Raw genomic sequence first — 19,670 nt, 5'->3', positions numbered from 1 at the left:
GGCTTTGCCCCATTCTAATCTGTGGCTCCCCGAACCCGACCGCTACTCCAGGTCATGTCATATCTCAGCTTTTCCTGCCACTGTCCCCGCAGACCTTACCCCCACCCCAACACCCTCGCTCTCGGAAAGTACTACTTAAAGGCACGAGGGGACGGGGGGAGGGGGAGAGGGGAGAAACGACGGGGAGAGACAGGGAGGGAGGGCAAGAAAGGAGAGAGACCAAGGCGATATATTAACAATCTTCACCAGGCACACACGTGCCCTCTCATTCCATCAGAACAGAAAGTTTGCAGACCGAGTTTGACCGCCATCTCTATATAGTTGGGGGAAACAAGTACAGGAACTCGACACTGGGTCTCTCAGGTAGCAGGAAATGGAGCAAGGTTTGCAGATAGCTCAGCCATCCTGCAAGCTGTTCCGGCTCTCCGCCTCCATTGTGCCAACCTAACCAGCCCCACGGGACTCGGTCCTCGGGTCACCCCATCCTTCACATTGCCCTCAGAACCCGTCCCTTCAGTGGCCGCTGGGTCTTCGGTGCAGACTGTCTTCTCCCAGCCCGGCTAACCGACCCTTAACCCTGCCTGGCTGGCCGCGATGGCGGCTCCTCCAACAGCGCCCCCTCCTGTCCACCCCGCGGCGCCAACCTTCACCCGCTCCCACGCCCTCGGCGTCCGCCTGACGGGTGCTTCCACCCCTTCCCATGCCTCGCGCCTTCCCGGCTTCCCCCGCACTTCGCCGAGGGAACTGTCGCTCCACCAGTCGGGGAAGAACGTCCCTCAAATCCCTAATCTACCCGCAATTTGACAGGAAGGGTCGCTTGCTGGGAGGAAGGGCACGGCCCCTGTAGCCTTTTCTGATTGGCTCTCTGAACGCTCCGGCAGGACCGTACTTCCGGCGGAAGGGGACGCGGGAGATTCGGTTGCTGGCGTTTGGTGAGCCGCTGCTTCTGAGCGGCGGGCGTCCCTTGGTGGTTGCCCGGGCTTGTCTCGGTCCTGTGCCTCAGGTGAGAAGCTAAAGAAAGGGGTTCTTGGCGGGGGCTCTAGGTTGAGAAACTCCTAACGAGGCGCTGTAGCCCTACGCTCCACACGAATTTATTTCAGGATCCATCGTCATAAAGGGCAGATAGCTTAGAGGGGAAAGTCAATCACTTTCATATTCCTTGGCGAATGTTGTCAACACTTACTGTGGCTGCCGAGCCTCAGAAGCCCAGAGAGGAAAAAGCTCTAGTTCCGCTTGGGCGATGTAAAAATATGTCAGCTGGCTACTATGCAGAGTAACGCTAGGTGCTGGCCAAGTTTTGTTTTTGTTTGGTTTTGTTTGTTTGTTTGTTTTTTAATTTGACTGCCCAGAGAAAGTATTTTACTGAATACTGAGCTAGATCTAGAAACTGAAACTTTTCCAGACTCCTTTGACTCTCGAGTATACATGTGAAATCCATGTCCTGCACCGAACACTGCCACTACCATAATCTAACCTGTGACTGTTTTCACAGTTGTGACAGTAGCCTTCCAGCGTTTTCTCCTGCTTATCTCTTCTCCATATGACCAGGCAGATAGGTGAAAATTTTGACCAAGGTATTCCTCGCTTAAATTGATTTAGATGCTTCCTTTTGCCCTGATGTTTAAATTCAAATCCCTTAACTTATGGTTAGAAGCTCTGCCTGCCTCTCCAACTTCCGCTCTAGACCGGGCCGTACCGGTACACACACACCTATCAGTGTGGGAGATCAAACCAGCACATCGCACACTCTGTTCATGGCATACTGAATAACCACTAACCCCACGGCAGTATGAGTTTAACAAAGGCGCCATCTTCTCAACCTCCCAAACTTGTTTTTATTCCATCCACACCCCGGGCTTGTTCTGGCTCGTTTGTTATTTCTTATTTTGCAAAGCCCTTCAATTTTTTTCTTTGTTACAGTAACAGGATTTCACACCCAAGGCTAGCTTTAAACTCCTTATCATCCAGCTTCTGTCTCCCAAGTGCTAGGTTTATAGGTATGTGGCACCAAAGCCTTTTTAAAAAGCATCTTGGATTGTAAGCATTTCCTGACCCTGCAAAACCAGATCATAGCACTCTAATTTTTTTTTTTAAGATTTTATTTATTATGTATACAGTATGATCAGATCACATTATAGATGGTTGTGAGCCACCATGTGGTTGCTGGGAATTGAACTCAGAACCTCTGGAAGAGCAGTCAGTGCTCTTAACCACTGAGCCATCTCTCCAGCCCCTGATTTATTTATTTATTTTTTTATTCAGTCTTCAGCTACATTTGTAAGTGCCTCCCGTTATGCCAAGAACAGCCAGATATTGGATGACTTCAGTTAACAAAAGAGATTGCTGTCCTAAGGGTAAGTACCTTTTTTGGATAGAGTGTGGTGACCTACATCTTGGCACTCTAGAGACCAAGTATTGAGAATGTCTCGTTTGAAACCAGCCTGGGCTACAGAGGAAGAGCCTATCTTTAATGGGGGGAAGGCCAGTAGATAACCATTGATTTGGAAAGTCCTCTCTAAAGAAGGCAGGGTGGTGGTAGCACACGCTTTTAATCCCAGCACTTGAGAGGCAGAGGCAGGTGGACCTCTGTGAGTTCGAGGCCAGCCTGGACTACAGAGCAAGTTCCAGGACAGCCAAAGCTGTTACACAAAGAAACCCTGTCTCAAAAAAAAAAAAAAAAAAGAATTGCTATTAAGTTGGTGAATGTGACATGGCTTGGAAAGGAAAGGAACAGGGAAAGGGAGGGAGAAGTTCTAGATATCTAGCCATAGTGGGTTTGGGTTTGTTTTTTGTTTGTTTGTTTTTCCGAGACAGGGTCTCTCTGTGTAGCCTTGGCTGTCCTGGACTCACTTTGTAGACCAGGCTAGCCTCAAACTCACAGTAATCCGCCTGCCTCTCCCTCCTGAGTGCTAGGATTAAAGGTGTGTGCCACCACGCCCGGCTTGTGGGTTTGGTTTTTTTGAGACGGGGTCTCATGTATCCTTGGCTAGCCTGGAGCTTGTTATGTAGACCAGACTAGCCTCAAACTCACAGAGATGACTGTGCCTCTGCCTCCTGAGTGTGGGATTAAAGGCATATACCACCATGTCCAGCTTTGTTTTTTTTTTTTTTGTTTTGTTTTGTTTTTTTTGAGAAATAACTTGGATTTGAATGGATAGGAAGGTGGGGGAGGGGAAAGAGCATATTGTATGAGATTCTAAATGAATAAATATTACAAAGGAAAAAGCTGGGTGGGAGGCAGGCACATTTTTGTAAGTTCAAGGCCAGTGTGGTCTGCATAGTGAGTTCCAAGATAGCAAAACTACGTAGAGAGGCCCTGTGTCAAAAACAAAAAAATAAAATAAAAGTGGAGGATATGATGTGGTATATGGAGGGAGGGAGGGGGAGTCTGGGGCTGTACGGCTCGTTCGAAGTAGTGCTGTTCACTAAAATTGAGATGATTTTGTGGCAAGGAAAGCTTAAACGGATTCTGCTTTTGTTACTTACTAAATTTTGAATTTGTGAGACTTCCAAGCACAGTTGACTCTCAAGTAAGAAATTACATTATGGAAGTCTTTGCACTGTTTTATTGATACACATTGATGAATGAAGCCATTATCTGCCTGACCCACAGATAGCATCTTGTTCTTGAACACAAAGTCTTGTTTTGTTTAGTTCTACCTGAAATGTTCGCTTCTCCATCAACATGTTATAAATATCCCAGAAATGATACCTAAAATTAAAAAGCTGTGTTGTACACCCGGAGATTTTCCTCGTTAATGTTTTAACAGTAGTTTTCAACAATACTCACCTTCTGCTCTAAATGCTGTTTCTGCCTTCTGTGCGTGTCCACCAGCAGCTCGGGAAGGTTCCTTCTTCCGTAGGGACCTCCTCAGCTAACCCTGATCCTTGACTAAGCCCCAGAAAAGCACTTTAGGCTGAGCAAAGTTGGTGAGTTAAGTATTTAGACAGAGTCATTTAGGAAAAGGACAAAACTACAGCCCCAGGGCATGGTGCAGCCTTCAAAAGATGCTAACGTGTGTTTACAGTGTCTCACTATATATGATCCTGTGGGTGACTTACATTCCTCCAAGGAACTAACTTACAGGATTTTTTGAAATTGCAATCATAAGAGGTCTTATGAAGTGCCTGCTTAAGTTTCGGGAGGAAAGAATAGTGTGATTGTGTTAAAACTCAAAAATCCCAGCCAGAAGAAAGTTCATACATATTTGACAAGTCTCAGGGCATGTATTTACATATGCAATTATGGCTTATCAGTTGCATTGTTGTCCCAGACTCAGTAAGAAAGGCAAACTAGATCCCAAGGTGAAGGGCTTCTTTCCCTTCTCATGTCCCCATAACTGTCTCTTTCTATCCTGCCTCAATGCCGTTGACAGAACTAGCTCTAGAGTGAAGAGGATGTTCCACATAGTAATTGATCACCCCATGGCTCTTCCTTAAGTCCCTTTCTGTTTACAGTGCACTGACACCTCTCTCCACACATGCTAGAGGGAGAGCACACGCTTCTGTATCCCTTCCCTGTTACAACTCTTTTTAATGATAAATTAGTGCAGTGTCACTGGTTATGGTGTAGTTCTCCCATATAGCTTTAAGACTCAGCCTATCCGAGCTTTTCTTCTTGAACACTGACTTAGGCAATCTCTGGGGGGCGGGGAGGGCGGGGAAGGAGAGGAGGAATTAGTTCTCCTTTGTGTGCCATAATACTTAGACGCCTCCCTCCCTCCCTCCCAATCTTATTTCTACTTTTATGTGTATGATATTAGGAGGAGCTTTTGTTTTAGTTGTATGTTATTGCTGTTTCCTATCTGGTATTTTTTGTGTATTATTATAAGAGCTATACAGTTGGGTGTGGTGGTGCACACCTTTAATCCCAACACTTGAGGCAGAAGCAAGTGGATCTCTGAGTTCAAGGTCAGCCTGGTCTACAAAGAGAGTCTAGGACAGCCAACATATACAGTGAAACTCTGTCTCGAAACCCTCTCACCACAAAAAAAAAAAAAAAAGCTATGCACTTAGGGGAAAATGGCTTAGCTATTAAGAGACCTTGCTGCTCCTGGGATCAATTTTTAGTGCCCATATCTAGTGGCTCATAACCACCTACTGTTAACACCAGTTCCAGGAGATCTGTGGGCACCTGCACACAGGTGCATATACACATAGAAGCAGACACATACATATAAATAAATAGAAATCTTTCCCCCCAAAAGTATAAATTTAGAAAATATTTTAGATATATAAAACTTTTTAGTGGTTTGTTTGTTTTTAGAGACTGGGTTTCTGTGTGTAACAGCCCTGGCTATCCTGGAACTCACTTTGTAGAACAGACTGGTCTCAAACTCTCAGAGATCTGCCTGCCTCTGCCTCCCTGAGTGCTGGGATTAAAGGCTTTTGCCACAACCACCTGGCTTAATGATTTGGTTTGGTTTGGTTTGGTTTTTGTTTTTTTTTGTTGTTGTATCATCATGTTGTGTGCCCCACCCCTCACATTCACACACACACACACACACACACACACACACACACACACACACACACAGTTTCTCTGTGTAGCTTTGACTGTCCTGGACTCGATTTGTAGGCCAAGCTGGCCTCAACTCACAGCAATCCGCCTGCCTCTGACTCTCTTAGTGCTAGGATTAAAGACATGTTCCACCACTATCTTAATGACTTTTAATATCCTTTCTCTGACAGAAAATATTTTCCTAACCCTATCTGTCTCCTCACCCCACCCCACCCCACCTCCAAGCAAAAACCTGATCAGTCCCCTTCTTATATTTTCTCATGTTATTTTATATATTTCACTTACATGACTTGTCACAGTAACAGAATTTTGGTTTGGATTTTTTTGTTTTGTTTTTAATCTTCATTTTCTGTCATCTTTTATACTAGAACATAAATCTAGTGGCTAGTGACTGATGGCACTAAAAGAAATGCTATACTATACCATCATCTTATTAAGTTGGAACAAGTTTTGTTGACTGATGGACCTAATGGAAATACCATCCTATACCATCATCCTTCGCATCAAAATAGAAAGAATCAAAAATTACAAGGCAAGCCAGATATTAAGTTGTTCTCATGTTTATAATTTACCTATCACAGGATTTCTGTTTTGTTTTTTTAACCTACCTATTCGATCCACTAGAGGGCAATAAACCCTTAAGTAAAAGGCAATAGCCAACCTTCTTAAAATGTAGCAATTCATGATTGCATGATTTAAAAAAAAAAAAAGTCAGTTCCAAAATGTCATGCTTATATTAAGTTTTTCTTGTATTGTTGAGCAGTATTGTCTAGACAGGCCAAGTGGCACAGATCTGTAACCCCACCTACTTGAGGCTGAGTCAGGAGATTCCAGCCCAGCCTTGGGAAACTTGTAAGACCCTTTATCCAAAAGAAGTTGAAAATGCAACTTGGTGGTAAAGTGCTTGCCTAGTATGTCTGAGGTCAGTGGCTTAATCCCCTAGCACTTGAGGGGAAAAGTATGTGCCCACACTACAGCACAGTGTCTTTGCTAAATTACAGATCAGTCCATCTAAAGTTTCTGTGTAATAAAATTCATAAATAACTTTTTGAAGGCGAAAGGGAAAGGCTTATTTGGCTTACAGGTTGCAGTCCATCACAGGGAGGCCGAGGCAGGAAGCTAGAAGCAGGAACTGAAACAGGCCATGGAGGAGCACTGCTTACTATTTGGCTCCTGGGCTCAAATTCAGCTATGTTTCTTTTCCTTTTTTTGGGGGGGGGGGCAGTATATGTGTGTTGTTTTCTTTCCTTTGGTTTTTAGAAATAGGGTTTCCCTGTGTAGCCCTGGCTGTCCTAGAACTCACTATGTAGACCAGACTGGCCTCAAATTCACAGAGATCCACCTGCCTCTGCCTTCCAAGTGCTGGGTTTGAAGGTGTGCACCAGCACCCCTGGTGCTCAGCTACTTTTCTTAAGCAACACAGGCATACCTGCCAAGGCATGGTACCCACAGGGCATAAAGAATATTTTTGAATGTCCTAAAGATTGGCCCACAATATAAATCCCAATTTTAAGACCTGAAGGCTGGTGAGATAGCTTAGTGGTATCAGTGTTTCTTCTGCAAGCTTGGTGACCTATGTGCAGATCCCCAACACTGTAGCTGTACGCATATGTGCAGCCCTAGTGCTGGGATTGACAGCTGTGGAGCTATAGACTAGAAATATGAAGAGATGATCCTTTCAAGAGCGCTCTGTGGTTCAGAAGCAATATATGGAACAAGTAACTTTCCTGTAATGGAGTGAGCGGTAGGTAAGAAAAGTAGGGTCACGTGGCCTGGGCATGCGTCCTGGAGAAGACCTGAAGAACAATCTTACAGAATAAGCATTAGCCTAGCAAGTAAAATAACATTTGAAAGAGGCATGAATAGAAAGCAGCAAAGAAATGTGAAGCATTCAGTAAGATATGAGGCAAGAAACAAGAATAGGGGCTGGAGAAATGGCTCGGTATTTAAGAGCTGTGGTTGCTCCTCCAGAGGACTCATGTGACAGAAATATCGCATCCACATGGCTGCCTAAACAAGACTGGAGCATGAGGTTTTAGCACTAACGATAGGTTGTGGTGGCCCCTTTTCTGCTTTTTCCATGTAAATTATATCATAATTTCTACTTTGTTCTTAAAGATTTCAAAGGTGGGGCCTGGAGAGAGTGGTTAAGAGCACTGGCTGCTCTTCTAGAGGACCCAGGTTCAACTCCCAACAACCCACATGGTAGCTCACAGCTGTCTGTAACTTGAATTTTAAGGAATCCAATACCCTCATACAGACATACACACAGGTAAAACACCAATGCACTATAAATAAATTAGAAAAAGAAGGATTTCCAAGGTGGCGAGCAAATTTAGGAATATCTATAGATGTTTGTCAAAGCAGTGCAACCTAATCAGGTATACCTATGGGTCTCAAAACAAAGATAACAAAGGATTAAGGTTTTCTACATTCCCTTCCAGAATATGCATAAGTGGTCTGTATATTTAACTTGAATCTTCAAGTTTTTATTTTTTAGCTCTGGTTGGAAAAAATCTTGTTTGTATTTTATGACAGTTTTTCTTATAATATATGCTAATCATGGTTTCCACTCCCCTATCTCCCCCTAGTTCCTTCCCACTTTTCCAACTCCACACTTTGTCTCTCTTGAGAAAACAAACAAGCCTAGAGACCTAGGTTAAAACCAGGTACTACTGTTCTAAATAATAGCAACAAGAGCTAGCAGTAAGATGACTCCTGCTGACATTCTGTTACACTCGGATCAGTACCTTGCTCAGCTGTCATCAGAGAACCTGCCGCCTGCAGTACACATTATGCAGACAGTGAGAGACCTTGGAAGACTCTGCCCTAAACAGGATGTCTCCATCAAATCCCTGCACTCAGGGCTCAGGGAACTCTGTAGAAGAGGAGGTGGAAAAAGTGTGAGAGCCAGAGGGAATGAAGGACTAATCAACATGATCAAGGTGCTTATGAACTCACAGAGTCTAAGACAGCAGACACGGCCTGCACCATAAGTTCAAGACCAGCCTGGAGGGCGAACTCTCAAAAGCATGGGGAGGAGGAAGAAAGATGTTGGTTCATGGAATATTCTTCCCATTAAAATTGTAAACATAACTCTTTATCTTTTGCTTTAAAAAAAAAAAGTGAACCAGCTAAGTGATGTCTCTCCTGAATTACCAAAATAGTAATCCAGTTTTCCTACTTCTTTTAATAATTAAACAGGAAAAAAAAATAGTTTCTCAGTATATCATTACAGGGCTTGGAATGTAGCTCAGTAATGGATATTTGATTTTTAGGTACATAGCCCCAGATTTAATCTTCCAGATTAAGGGGGGGGAAAAAGGACACTGCTTTCACTTTGATAATGAAACAAAGACAATGTTGGCTGATTAGTTTTCATAAGAATGATCTTCATGTGTGATTTAACATTTGCATCGAGCCTCATGGTTGTTTTCTTTTGTAGGACGAAGGCTAGACACATGAGTAAAAGACGGAAATTCCTTTTTGCCTCAGTACTTGCTCTCCATAACTCAAGTTTTATATATCCATCATGCCAAAAGTGCCTCTCTCGGATAGTCTTTGACTCCAAAAGGTAAAGACTGTGTGAAAGGAAATACAAGTGTAGACACTTTCTGTGACTCTAAATTCACTATACCAGGACATCAGATTCTCTCAGGAATTCTCAGGGTTGGTTCTTCTATTAATCCTAGAAAAGGACTGAGTGGTAATCCAGTTTCTAGGGGGAAGCTTGTTTTTTCATTTTCCTCAGTTATTTTTTTAATACATATAGGTAAACTTAGTAGCTGGCATTGTGCTTATTGTTACTTATATAAAATGCTTGGACCCCAACATCTTTTAGATTTCAGAATTTTGAAGATTTAAAACTATTTGCATGGACTTTGTTGGTTGAGTATCCCTGCTCTAAGCCTGAAATGCAAATGCCCCAAGATGCATGTATGTTTCTGAGTGAATGGGGATCTCTGCAGCCTTGGCTGGTCTGGAACTCATAGTTCTGCTGTGGTAACCCTGGTTTCAAAGTCTGCAACTTTTCAAGTCATATCAGTGCTCAGAATCTTTTGCAAATACTCTGAAGTTTAGAATTTCAGGTCAGATGTGCTCAAATGCTAGTAACCGGTGATAGGTATTGTCTACCAATGAAATGAGCTGATTCAAGCCAAATTAAAGTATAAAGGCAAATTTATTGGGGGGGGGGGGCAGCTTTCAGGCGGGTTCACTGGGCCCAAGGAACAGAGTCAGGGAAGTCACCGTGCAGAGGGAGACAGAAGCTATGGGGCAGAGAGAGAAAACCAAAAATGTCTAGCTTATATAGTGAAGAGCCTCTGGAGGAGAGGAACGCCAGCCATGCCCTGTAACAGGTAGGGACTGAGAGATACTGGGAGAATCTGGAAGCCAGGTCCACTTTGATAGGCCCCTCAGCTACTTGTCCAGGGTCTGAAACCCAACAGTCTATTGTTCAAAAACTACAATATTGTTTGGCTACATCTAAATACCATGATACCATTGTAGCCAAGTATAGCTGAGAGCCCAAGATATACCACCTATCTTTGTAGAGTAGAAGTAAAGTTAGGTTTGGAGTTCTTTGGCAACTTTGTGTCTAGACATCAGATAAAGATGTTAATAATAAATAAATAAAAGTAGTGAGCTAATAATTTTCACTGGTCACTTGTCAAGTTAGAATTGAATGGGGTATGGAGAAGGATCAGGGTTAACAGCATTATTTTGTGAAGCCAGGGTGCCTGAGTTTAATATTACCCGCTGCCACTTTTATGGATGGCTGGGGATTGAGGCAAGGTCTCACTCTATGGCCCAGGTTGGCTTGAAACTCACTGTGTAACACAAACTACCTCAAACTTGTAGTAGCCCTTCTGTGTAAGCATCCCAAGTAGGGAGATTATAAACATTTGTCACCATATCATCCCTAGCCCTCTCAGTTATATAGCTGTTTGGGCTTGCATAGATCACTTAGTAACTTGGGCCTAAAACTGGAGAAAACATCTACCTCGTAGAGTTTTTATTTGGATTAGGTAAGTTAATATATATACCATACTTAGAATATTTGCATAATGTATAAGCGTTAGCATAGATGTAATATACAGATATAAAATATTTTTAAAACTTTGTGATCTTTTCCAAGTGAGATAGATATAAGCCAGCTGGCCTTGAACTTGTGATCCTCTTGCCTCTGCTTCCCAAGAACTGGAATAACAGGCCTACATCTCCATATCCAACAAACCAAGGGTTATCTCAAAGATTATCTTTCACAAAAGTTTGAATTGAATAATAATAATACCAGTTAGCTCTTTAGACTAGTGTTACCAAAAGTAGACCATTTATGAATGCTTATTGTATGCTAGACAGGTTACTAGGAGCTTTGCAGACATTGTGCCCCTTCAATAGAAGAGATGTTTATGAAATGGATGCTATTGTTGATGACCAAATTTGGAAACAAGTGACTTGCACCAAATCACACACCCAGCTAGTTAGAGGTAGAAACAGTCAAGGCTACTGTGACTGTGGTCTGCATTCATTCTCACCATGCTACCTCTGAACTAACAGTACAGTTTGTACTCAGATTCCTACTTAAAATCCCCTAGGAAAAGAGCTCCTGCTGGATCGTTCAGATGCATACAACCCCATAGCACATGGTCCGTACCTGTGGAAATTTACTCCACTGGAAAGTAACCTGTGCCTAATCATGTTAACTGACAATACCTCAAAACTCAAGGGTGATGCTTGACGTTCTCTATTTTCACCTCTGCTTTCCTTTTTTCTTACTAAAGTCAGCCACCATCAAAAGAAAACAAAAATTCTTCTCTTTTGTTACCCACCACTTTAGCCACCAAGTTTGTGAGGAGTTCCCCCACCTTAGCCTTTGTAGATCCTATTTCAACCCCAAATTCTTGCATTAACAGCCATAGTGGATGTTTTGTGGAGACTTCTTTTTTAACCGCCCAGGTTAAGTAGTAGAAATACTTAAAGTATATCCTGAGGGCTAAGGAGAAGACTCAGTGAAGTGTTTGCTATGTAAGCATGAAGACCACACCATGTTTTTTATAAAGCAGTTGTGAGCCTGTAGTGCCAGTCCAGGGACGCAGAGATAGAATGCCTGCATCTTGCTGGCAGGTAGTATCAGTGAGTTCTAGATGCAGTGAAAGACTTTTATCTCAAATGAAGTGTTCCTCTTAGGGGTGTGGCAGGCGGTGGCTGTAAACAGCAGCCACCTTGGGAGTGGATGCAGCCTGTTGCCTCTATGGGTTTCCCTAAAGGATCTTGAAGACACGGATAGTCATGTCTTTTATCTTAATGCTGTCCCAGTCTAGCCTCCGGATAGGTATGTGGGGTACCTTGAGGAAGCCCCAGGGCACAGTGGCTAGGGTTCACAATGGCCTCGTCAGGTCAGTGTGTACATCCACACCAAGCTACAGAATAAGGAGCGGGTAATTGAGGACCTGCATGGACCCAAGATCAATTTTCCTCGCCTCCAAAAGATCCACTCTCAAAGAAGTGGGGCTTTACCAAATTTAATGCAGATGAATTAGTTGTTGTTGTTGTTGTTGTTGTTGCACTGCTCCCATAAGTTTCTTAGTAGTTTGGTACTACTTACATCTATAATGAAGTCATAATATTAGGTATAGTAGTGCATGACTCTAGATTGATGGTAAATGACCTCAGGAGTTCGAAGCTGCCCCTAACTACATAACAGAGGGGGCCAATTATCACACACACACATACACACACACCACACACACACACACACACACACACACACACACACACACACACACACCCTGTCTCAGGAGGGAGGGAAAAAGGTTGTTGATTGTAAGGAGAAATTAGAATTTAATTTACTATGAATATTTGTATACAAACTATCCTAAATTTGGACACCTCTATGCTTTCTCCCCAACTTCTCTAGGTTTGCTTGTCCCAAGTGCGGCTCTGCTGGTGAAGCTGAAAGTGCCAGTTACAGATACAAACTTTCCTTAAAAGTGGCAAGATCCAACCAACTATTTGTCATTACTGTATTTGGGAGCTGCTTAGATACATTTTTTGGACTTACTGCCACTGGTTTACACAAGTAAGGCTCTTTAAAGCATTCTTTACCTGACTGCTCTTCTAGCATGCTATTAGGACTAGAAATACATGCATTGAAGGTATTTGGCATTTACTAAAAAGAAGCTCTTTAGTTCAGGCCATTTAGTTTCCTTAAAAGATATCTACTGGACAAGGAAAATTTCTCAAAAATACATAGTTATGTTTTAAGTTTGGAACAACTGTTCTGTAATTAAAATATATAAAACTCTAATCCAGGTTAGTCACTTACTTTGCAGATTGATGCTTTGAGTTTGCCCTAATAAGACACAGCCGTGAGACTTTAAGAATCCATATAAATAAAGTGCTTTCTCATTGTCAGCCTTCTTCCCTCTTCACGTAGTCAATTTTCAGAAGAATCATGTGCTTATATTGTTGCACCTTAGGGCAAACTCATTTGAAGGAAAGTGACACTAGAAGGACCACATCTACAACTGCAAAGAAGGAGAAAAGGCCACTACTGCCACTGCAGCTTTTACTTTCCTTGGTGTATCATGGGCTCTGAAGACTAAGCAAGCATCTACCTTTCCCCCTTACAGAGCTGCAGACTGAACTAAGGACAAACTTTATACAAACTAGTCTACACTACACTCCTTCCCCAGACCTTACAGGTGTCTGTTGACATTTGAGAAGTTAGATTTGGGGGTGCTTTAAGCGTTTTGTTTTTTCCTTTTGTGCTGCAGGAACCTAGTACAAATAAAATGCCACAGTAATGCTTTTTTTTTCTCTATACATAACTGACAAGGTTTATGCCATGTTTTAAAATAATTGTGTCTTCTGCAAGGTAAAATTTCAAAGTTCATCACTTTATTTTCTTCCATAGGTACCTTGAGGATTCTAATAAAATCCCAGAAACCCTGGACAGTGGTAGAATTCAGAGCCTATTGACCAAAGCAGTAGAAAACTGTTTTGTTGGACAAAACTTTGTGTTTGGAGTGACGGTAATTGAAGCATCTTTCTCTTAAATGTCCTTTTGAGATTCCCATTGTAATGAAATGATTGTAATTTCCCAATCTGTCCTTAGAAGTTACATAGATATTATAGACTATGCAAGCACTTAAAACTATAAAAACAGCTTACATGTGATCTATTTAAACACTATAGGCTGCTATTCCCTATTTTAAAAGCTAAAGAAGCCCAAGTCAATGTTTTTAGATTTTTAAAAGGGGAGAGGGTGGACTCATTATGAATTGGAAAACATGTTGATATTTGGTTTTGAAAGATTACTTCTCTTTTACTCTTAAGTTCTATACAAATTACATAGTAAATATCTATGTCTTCTATAAAAGGAGAGAAACAACCTTTAAGGTAAATATCTGAATATTCATTAAAGATAGATTAAAACCTGTTATCGTGGTACACACCTTTAATCCCAGCACTCAGCAGGCAGAGCTAGATGGGTCTTTGAGTTCAAAGCCAGCCTGATCTACGTAGCAAGTTCCAGGCCAGCCATGACTACGTAATAAGATCCTGTCTCAAAAAGAATAGACTAAAAAGAATGTTCTTAAATTAAATACATATACATTAAATACATAACAGTTGAAAGTATTAAAATATACTGACTAAAGGGATGGGAACAAACTGATCTAAACTAAAAAGAACAAATGTAAATTTGATTACATTCTAAACGGGATGTAGTAGAGAGAATATAGCACTACCAAATGGGCACTAAATGAACTGGAGAGAAGGCTCAGAAGTTAAGAGCACTGACTCCTCTTCCACAGGTCCTGAGTTCAATTTCCAGCAACCACATGGTGGCTCACAACCATCTATAATGTGAACTGATACGCACTTCTGGCCTCATGCAGGCAGAACACTATATACACAGTAATAAATAAAATTTTAAAAGGTGGGGGGAGGGGTGCTCAGGAAGACCCAAAGACAGGGATAAACTGATTCTTAATTTTATTTTGTTAAAATATTTCATAATTTAGTTTTCCTCTTTCTGTTCTTTCACAAATATAATAGTACCACCATTTATAGAATAAATACTGTTTGCTAAGTATTGTATGATTGTATTATTGCTAATCAATAATCATTTTTTCATAAATGAGAAAAAATAAGCCATGGAGAGGATAAATATCATATCTAGGACCCCAGCCAGCATTCCTGCTGAAGCAAGGGTTTGACAAAAAGTCTGTGGCTAAGCCCATAGTCTTTGATATGTGTTATTCGTTTGGTAATAGTAAAGGATTGGAGTTCAAAGGGTTATCATCATCTCTCCCTTAACCTTTACATTCTTATGTCCTCCGTCAACCAAGAGAAAGTTGTTTTGTTCTCATTTAAATTCATTTACTTCTTTCATAGAATTTTGGAGAAGTATATGGACATGATTCAGATTCCTGTAGCTATTTACAGCCATACTGTAAGTACAAAGGAGAAGTCAGAACTCTGGTGGCTTCCCAGATTGTTCTACCTGACCCACATGTTACAGGCTTTACTGTTGCTGACTACTTAAACCAGCTTTTGCACAGTTTCAATATCAAGAAACATTGTGGTTCTCAGGAACATAGCGGCCATTCCCTCACTTTAGATCGCTCAGACAGTGATCTAAGCAGCATACAGGGCCTTGGGGAAACATCCTCTTTTCTGGAGTCCTGTGGCAGAGATGATTTTTTCAGATTCTGGCCGCCATCTCTTGAGCTGACTTCTACTGATTCACAAGTAACAGCTAATGATGATGTTCCAGCTTCAGAACAAATCGTGGCCAGTGGTACTCCTAACCAAAACAGACAGTACATCTCCTTTTCTGAGGTCACTGATTCCAAGAACTGCCATGATCCCCTTCAGAGTTCATGGAGCCTTGCTTCTTCTATGGACAAGAATAATACAACAGGAAAGTTGGGTGAAGAATTTGGTTCACAAGCTAAACATCTAAGTCCAGCTTTCAGCAGTTGTTATGAAACTAGACTGTCTGACTCTAATTTATTCCCTTTGCAAATGCAAGAACCCTTTGAGACAGATAATGCAGAAAGCTACAGTAAAGCAGAAAAAAGTGATTATTCCAAATATGATCTCCCATGTTACCAGCGTCGTGAAGTAAACAGTACCACCATTCTTCAAGAGAGATCTGCATTTTTGTTATCACTCAAACCTGAAGAAACAGTGATTGCCTCCCAGAACCGTGACTCCTTGATTTGGGACGATCTACCACTCTCTGAAAGCCTGAACAAGTTTCTAGCAGTTGTTGAAAGTGAGATTGCTGTAAGTGAGACAGATGCTAAGGATAAAAAACAGGGTATAGAAGATATTGATAAATTCCACACAAACCACAGCAGGTTATCAGTGACTCCCTGCAGAAATACTGGAGGTCTGAATATAACACCTTTACACTTAAAATCATCACAAGCAATGATGAAAGCAAACTCTAGGAAAGAGACCTTCTTTTCCAACTGTGAGTCTAATACAAGTCCTCAAATTCAAGAAGACCCAAAACCAGATGTGACAGCAGAGGCTGTCTCTCTAGGCAGTCATAGAAGTGATACCTCAGAGTACTTCCTACCAGATACTTGCTTATCGGCTCTGTTTACATCTTCAAAAGGAACGGAAGCATCAGTTACCCAAAAGAACACTACTGGGATCCTACAACAAAGGAGTGAAACCTCACTCAGGCCTAGTACCTCAACAAGTGACCTTTTTAATCTCAATAACAAATATTTGAATGGATATGGAGAAAAATCATACTCAGAAACAAAAGAAAATTTGGCAAGCTTGTGTTCTAAGAAATACGGTGATGTTTCTGATCTTCACAAATTAGAAAATAAGCAGCATTATAGATGGTCAAATAACCAAGATGACAATTTTACAATATGCCGGAAACTCACATATCCTTTAGAGACCCTTTGCAGTAGTCCAGGAAGTACAAACACATTGAAAGAAATAGCTTACAGGCCTATCAATAATAACTTAACACAAAGTTACTCTGCTGATCATGAAGGTAGCTACAATGCTTCTGCTGATCTTTTTGATGATATTGTTAAAGATGAGAACATTGGAACAGAAATTACCAAAATGTCACAGGATATCTTGTTACCGTTGGAAGCATCTTGCACAGAAAATCATCCTATAAATGAGAACTGCAGCCCGCCCTCACAAAAATCATCCTTGCAAAACCTTTCAGCATCGAGATATCCAAGAGCAAGGTCTCAGTCAGACTCAGAATGTGATTTTGAAGAAAGCCAAGACTTTGTCCCATGTTCACAGTCAACTCCAGTTGCAGGCTTCCACCACAGAATTCAAGGCATAAGGGGAGCTTTCAAAATAGTGCCTTCCTTATATTCAAATCTTAATGCTAACTATAAAACCACAAAAATTTCTCCTGAAAATGGCAAACATCAAGCCACCCTCACCTGCCCAAAGAATGTAAAAACACCTGGCCAGAAATCTAGAAGTTCTGTTCTATCTAGTTTGACACAACCAGAGATGTTTAACCCTTGCCCTACAGCTGAGTGCCTTGAAAGTGATATGGCTGAATGGATCCCCCCTACCACTAAAAAAGTATTTTTTTCGGATAGTCTTGGATTCAAAGTCACATGTTTAAGGAAGTACCCTGCTGTCCGTTATTCCCCTTACCTAAAGGAGTTACCAAGGAAGAAACTGATAAAAGTCACACATAAAACCAGCATGTTTAATTAAGAATATATTTACAGCAACAGTTGACAAAACAAGTATCCTAAATCATCAGGCTGAAAATAGGAAAAGTCCATTTTGAGATGGTTGTTCAGAAGTAAAATGTTGCCTTCCATTTTCAAAATCCTGCCCATTTCAGTGTCTGAAAAGAAAAGCGGTTGGTCACCAAAATTATTTCCATATAGACTCATATGAAGCCAGTCCTCAAAAAGTTTAAGTAAAGGCTTATCTGTTTGCAAAGCTTTGCTTTCACTGACTCGGAAAACAATCCTTATATTTTGGACACTTACAGAAAATCATTACTAGAGTATGGACTGTACTGAGTGCTGTTGGGTCTTTCAAGGTTTCACCATGGCTTTTTTTCTCCAGAATACTGGGATGAGGTAACTGAGCACTTTATCTTACATTGACTGTATTCACCTGTTGATATTATATTTAAAAGTATTTGTTAAAATATAGGCATCCAGAAATAAAATCTTTGTACGAGCCAAAATGTTGTCTATTTTTTTTTTTTTAAACAGAATTTCTCTGTGTAGCCTTGTTTGTGTAGACTCGCTTTGTAGACCAGGCTGGCCTCAAACTCACAAAGATCTGCCTCTCTGGGTGCTGGGATTAAAGGCATGCACCACCATGCCCAGCTTTTTTATTTGGTTTTTTGTTTTTGAAGACAGGGTTTCTCTGGTTAACATCCTTGGCTGTCCTGGACTTTTTGTAAACCAGGCTGGCCTCAAACTCACAGAGATCCACCTGACTCTGCTTCCCGAGTGCTGGGATTAAAGGCATAAACTACCACACCCAGCTTTGTTTTGTTTTGAGACAGGGTTTCCCTGTGTAATAACCCAGGCTGTTCTGGAACTTTCTTTGTAGACCAGGCTGGCCTCAAACTCACAGATCTACCTGCCTCTGTCTCCAGAGGCATTGCCCTGCCAAAAAATGTCTTTTTTTATCATAACATTATTATTTGAGAATTTCACATCATGCACCCCATCACACTCACTTTCCAGTCCTCCCAGGTCTACCCCCCACCCTTGTGACACCACCCCCTTCACCCACTGGGAAAAAAATACAAGTTCAGTTTGTGTTGCCTGTATACTCACTAGAACATGGTCATACTCCCAGTAGTCTTCCCTTAAGACTGAATCCTTCCACACACACACTCCCACCAGAGGCACGCAGTTGTGGAAAACTACACTTCAACATCCTTGTCACAGTTTTTAAGAGATCTCTTCCATAGTTTCCTGTCTTAAGCTCTTTTTATTTTTAATTGGTGTGGGGGGTGGGTGTTGTCACCAAAGCCTTCTATGTTTCTCAACTGAGTTGGCAGTCATCAATGCCACTTCAAAAGTAACTTCCTTGCCCTTTACAGACAACAGGAGCATGGACTTCCACATAAACCAAAATATCGTTATCATTAGCTAAGAGCATAATTGCTAAGCCGGGCAGGGATGGCACATGCCTTTAATCCCAGCACTCAGGAGGCAGAGGCAAGTGGATCTCTGAGCTCAAGGCCAGCCTGGTTTACAGAGCAAGTTCAGGACAGCCAGGGCTCCACAGAGAAACCCTGTCTCAGGAAAACTCAAGGGTGGGAGCACACAGATAACTGCTGGGCTCAGTTTGTAACAAAAGGCTAGCTAAAAGGTCATTAATCTCAAAACATTTTAGTCTGTTGGATAAGACAGATGCTGGCAGTATCAGTACTAAACAGGAAGTGCAGTGGTGCAGATGTGAAGATTAAGACCTGACTGAATATTTGGTCTCCAGTACAAAGTCTTCAATGTTTTTCACAATTAATATTCTGATCTTAAGATTGTTAATGATAAGAATGCTGCTTTGCATAAATGTGTAGTACAAAATGACAGTTATGTTTAGGATCGTTTCAGAGATGGTTGGAAATTCTCTACTAATTGCAAGCTAAAAATTCACTTAACAGTCTTTGGTGGAACTTAAGACACTGGAGATAGTGACAGTGCCAAATAGCACTTGCTGCACAATTATGAGAATTAGAATTCAGATCTCATTACCCAAATGACAAGGCAGGTTTCCTGCAGTACCTGTATCTACAGCCCTTGTCTAGCCTTTAGACCCACCACAGGCATGTGGACCTACATAAATGCATATGCATAAACCACAAATGCACAACAAACACATCTTTTTGAAAATCAGAAACTCAGATTAAAGCAGTTTTTAAAATCAAACATTTTTGTGCTGCAATCTAAATATGCATTAATTTGATATTTCCATATTTAGGAGTGATCATAGAAAGTATGTCTTCGTTTTCCACAATTAAACTTTCTATATGAACAGAAATTGTGTGTATGTACTCATGGTAAAGACCATGACCAAAAGGAACTTGGAGAGGAAAAAGGTTATTTTGTTTACACTTTCATATTACAGTGCATCATCGAGGGATGTCAAGGCAGGAACT

The 19,670-nt window shown here is 41.5% G+C and overlaps 1 protein-coding gene and 1 non-coding gene across 2 annotated transcripts; both read left to right on the top strand.

Annotated features, from left to right (window-relative positions):
• The first annotated feature begins 843 nt into the window (after positions 1–843).
• Ddias (DNA damage induced apoptosis suppressor) lies at positions 844–17,731 on the top strand. Its single transcript, XM_051148945.1, has 6 exons — positions 844–1,003; positions 2,263–2,354; positions 8,967–9,095; positions 12,441–12,602; positions 13,440–13,557; positions 14,924–17,731. Exons 3-6 carry the CDS (start codon positions 8,983–8,985, stop codon positions 17,249–17,251), a joined length of 2,721 nt encoding a protein of 906 aa, XP_051004902.1. The 5' UTR covers positions 844–1,003; positions 2,263–2,354; positions 8,967–8,982; the 3' UTR covers positions 17,252–17,731.
• Positions 11,668–11,806, top strand: LOC127192481 (small nucleolar RNA SNORA70). Its single transcript, XR_007830968.1, has one exon. It is a non-coding gene; the product is annotated as a small nucleolar RNA SNORA70 (small nucleolar RNA).
• Positions 17,732–19,670: the final 1,939 nt, after the last annotated feature.

The sequence above is a fragment of the Acomys russatus genome, chromosome 7 (genome assembly GCF_903995435.1).
Source record: "Acomys russatus chromosome 7, mAcoRus1.1, whole genome shotgun sequence".
NCBI classification, from domain to species: Eukaryota; Metazoa; Chordata; class Mammalia; order Rodentia; family Muridae; genus Acomys; species Acomys russatus.
This window is presented reverse-complemented; position numbering and strand designations above follow the sequence as displayed.

Bases quoted from the DNA above. Each gene is read 5' to 3' on its own strand.
- Ddias (XM_051148945.1), top strand. From the start codon at position 8,983: ATGAGTAAAAGACGGAAATTCCTTTTTGCCTCAGTACTTGCTCTCCAT. The intron at 9,096-12,440 runs GTAAAGACTGTG...CAACTTCTCTAG, and splicing joins ATAGTCTTTGACTCCAAAAG to GTTTGCTTGTCCCAAGTGCG. The intron at 13,558-14,923 runs GTAATTGAAGCA...CTTCTTTCATAG, and splicing joins ACTTTGTGTTTGGAGTGACG to AATTTTGGAGAAGTATATGG.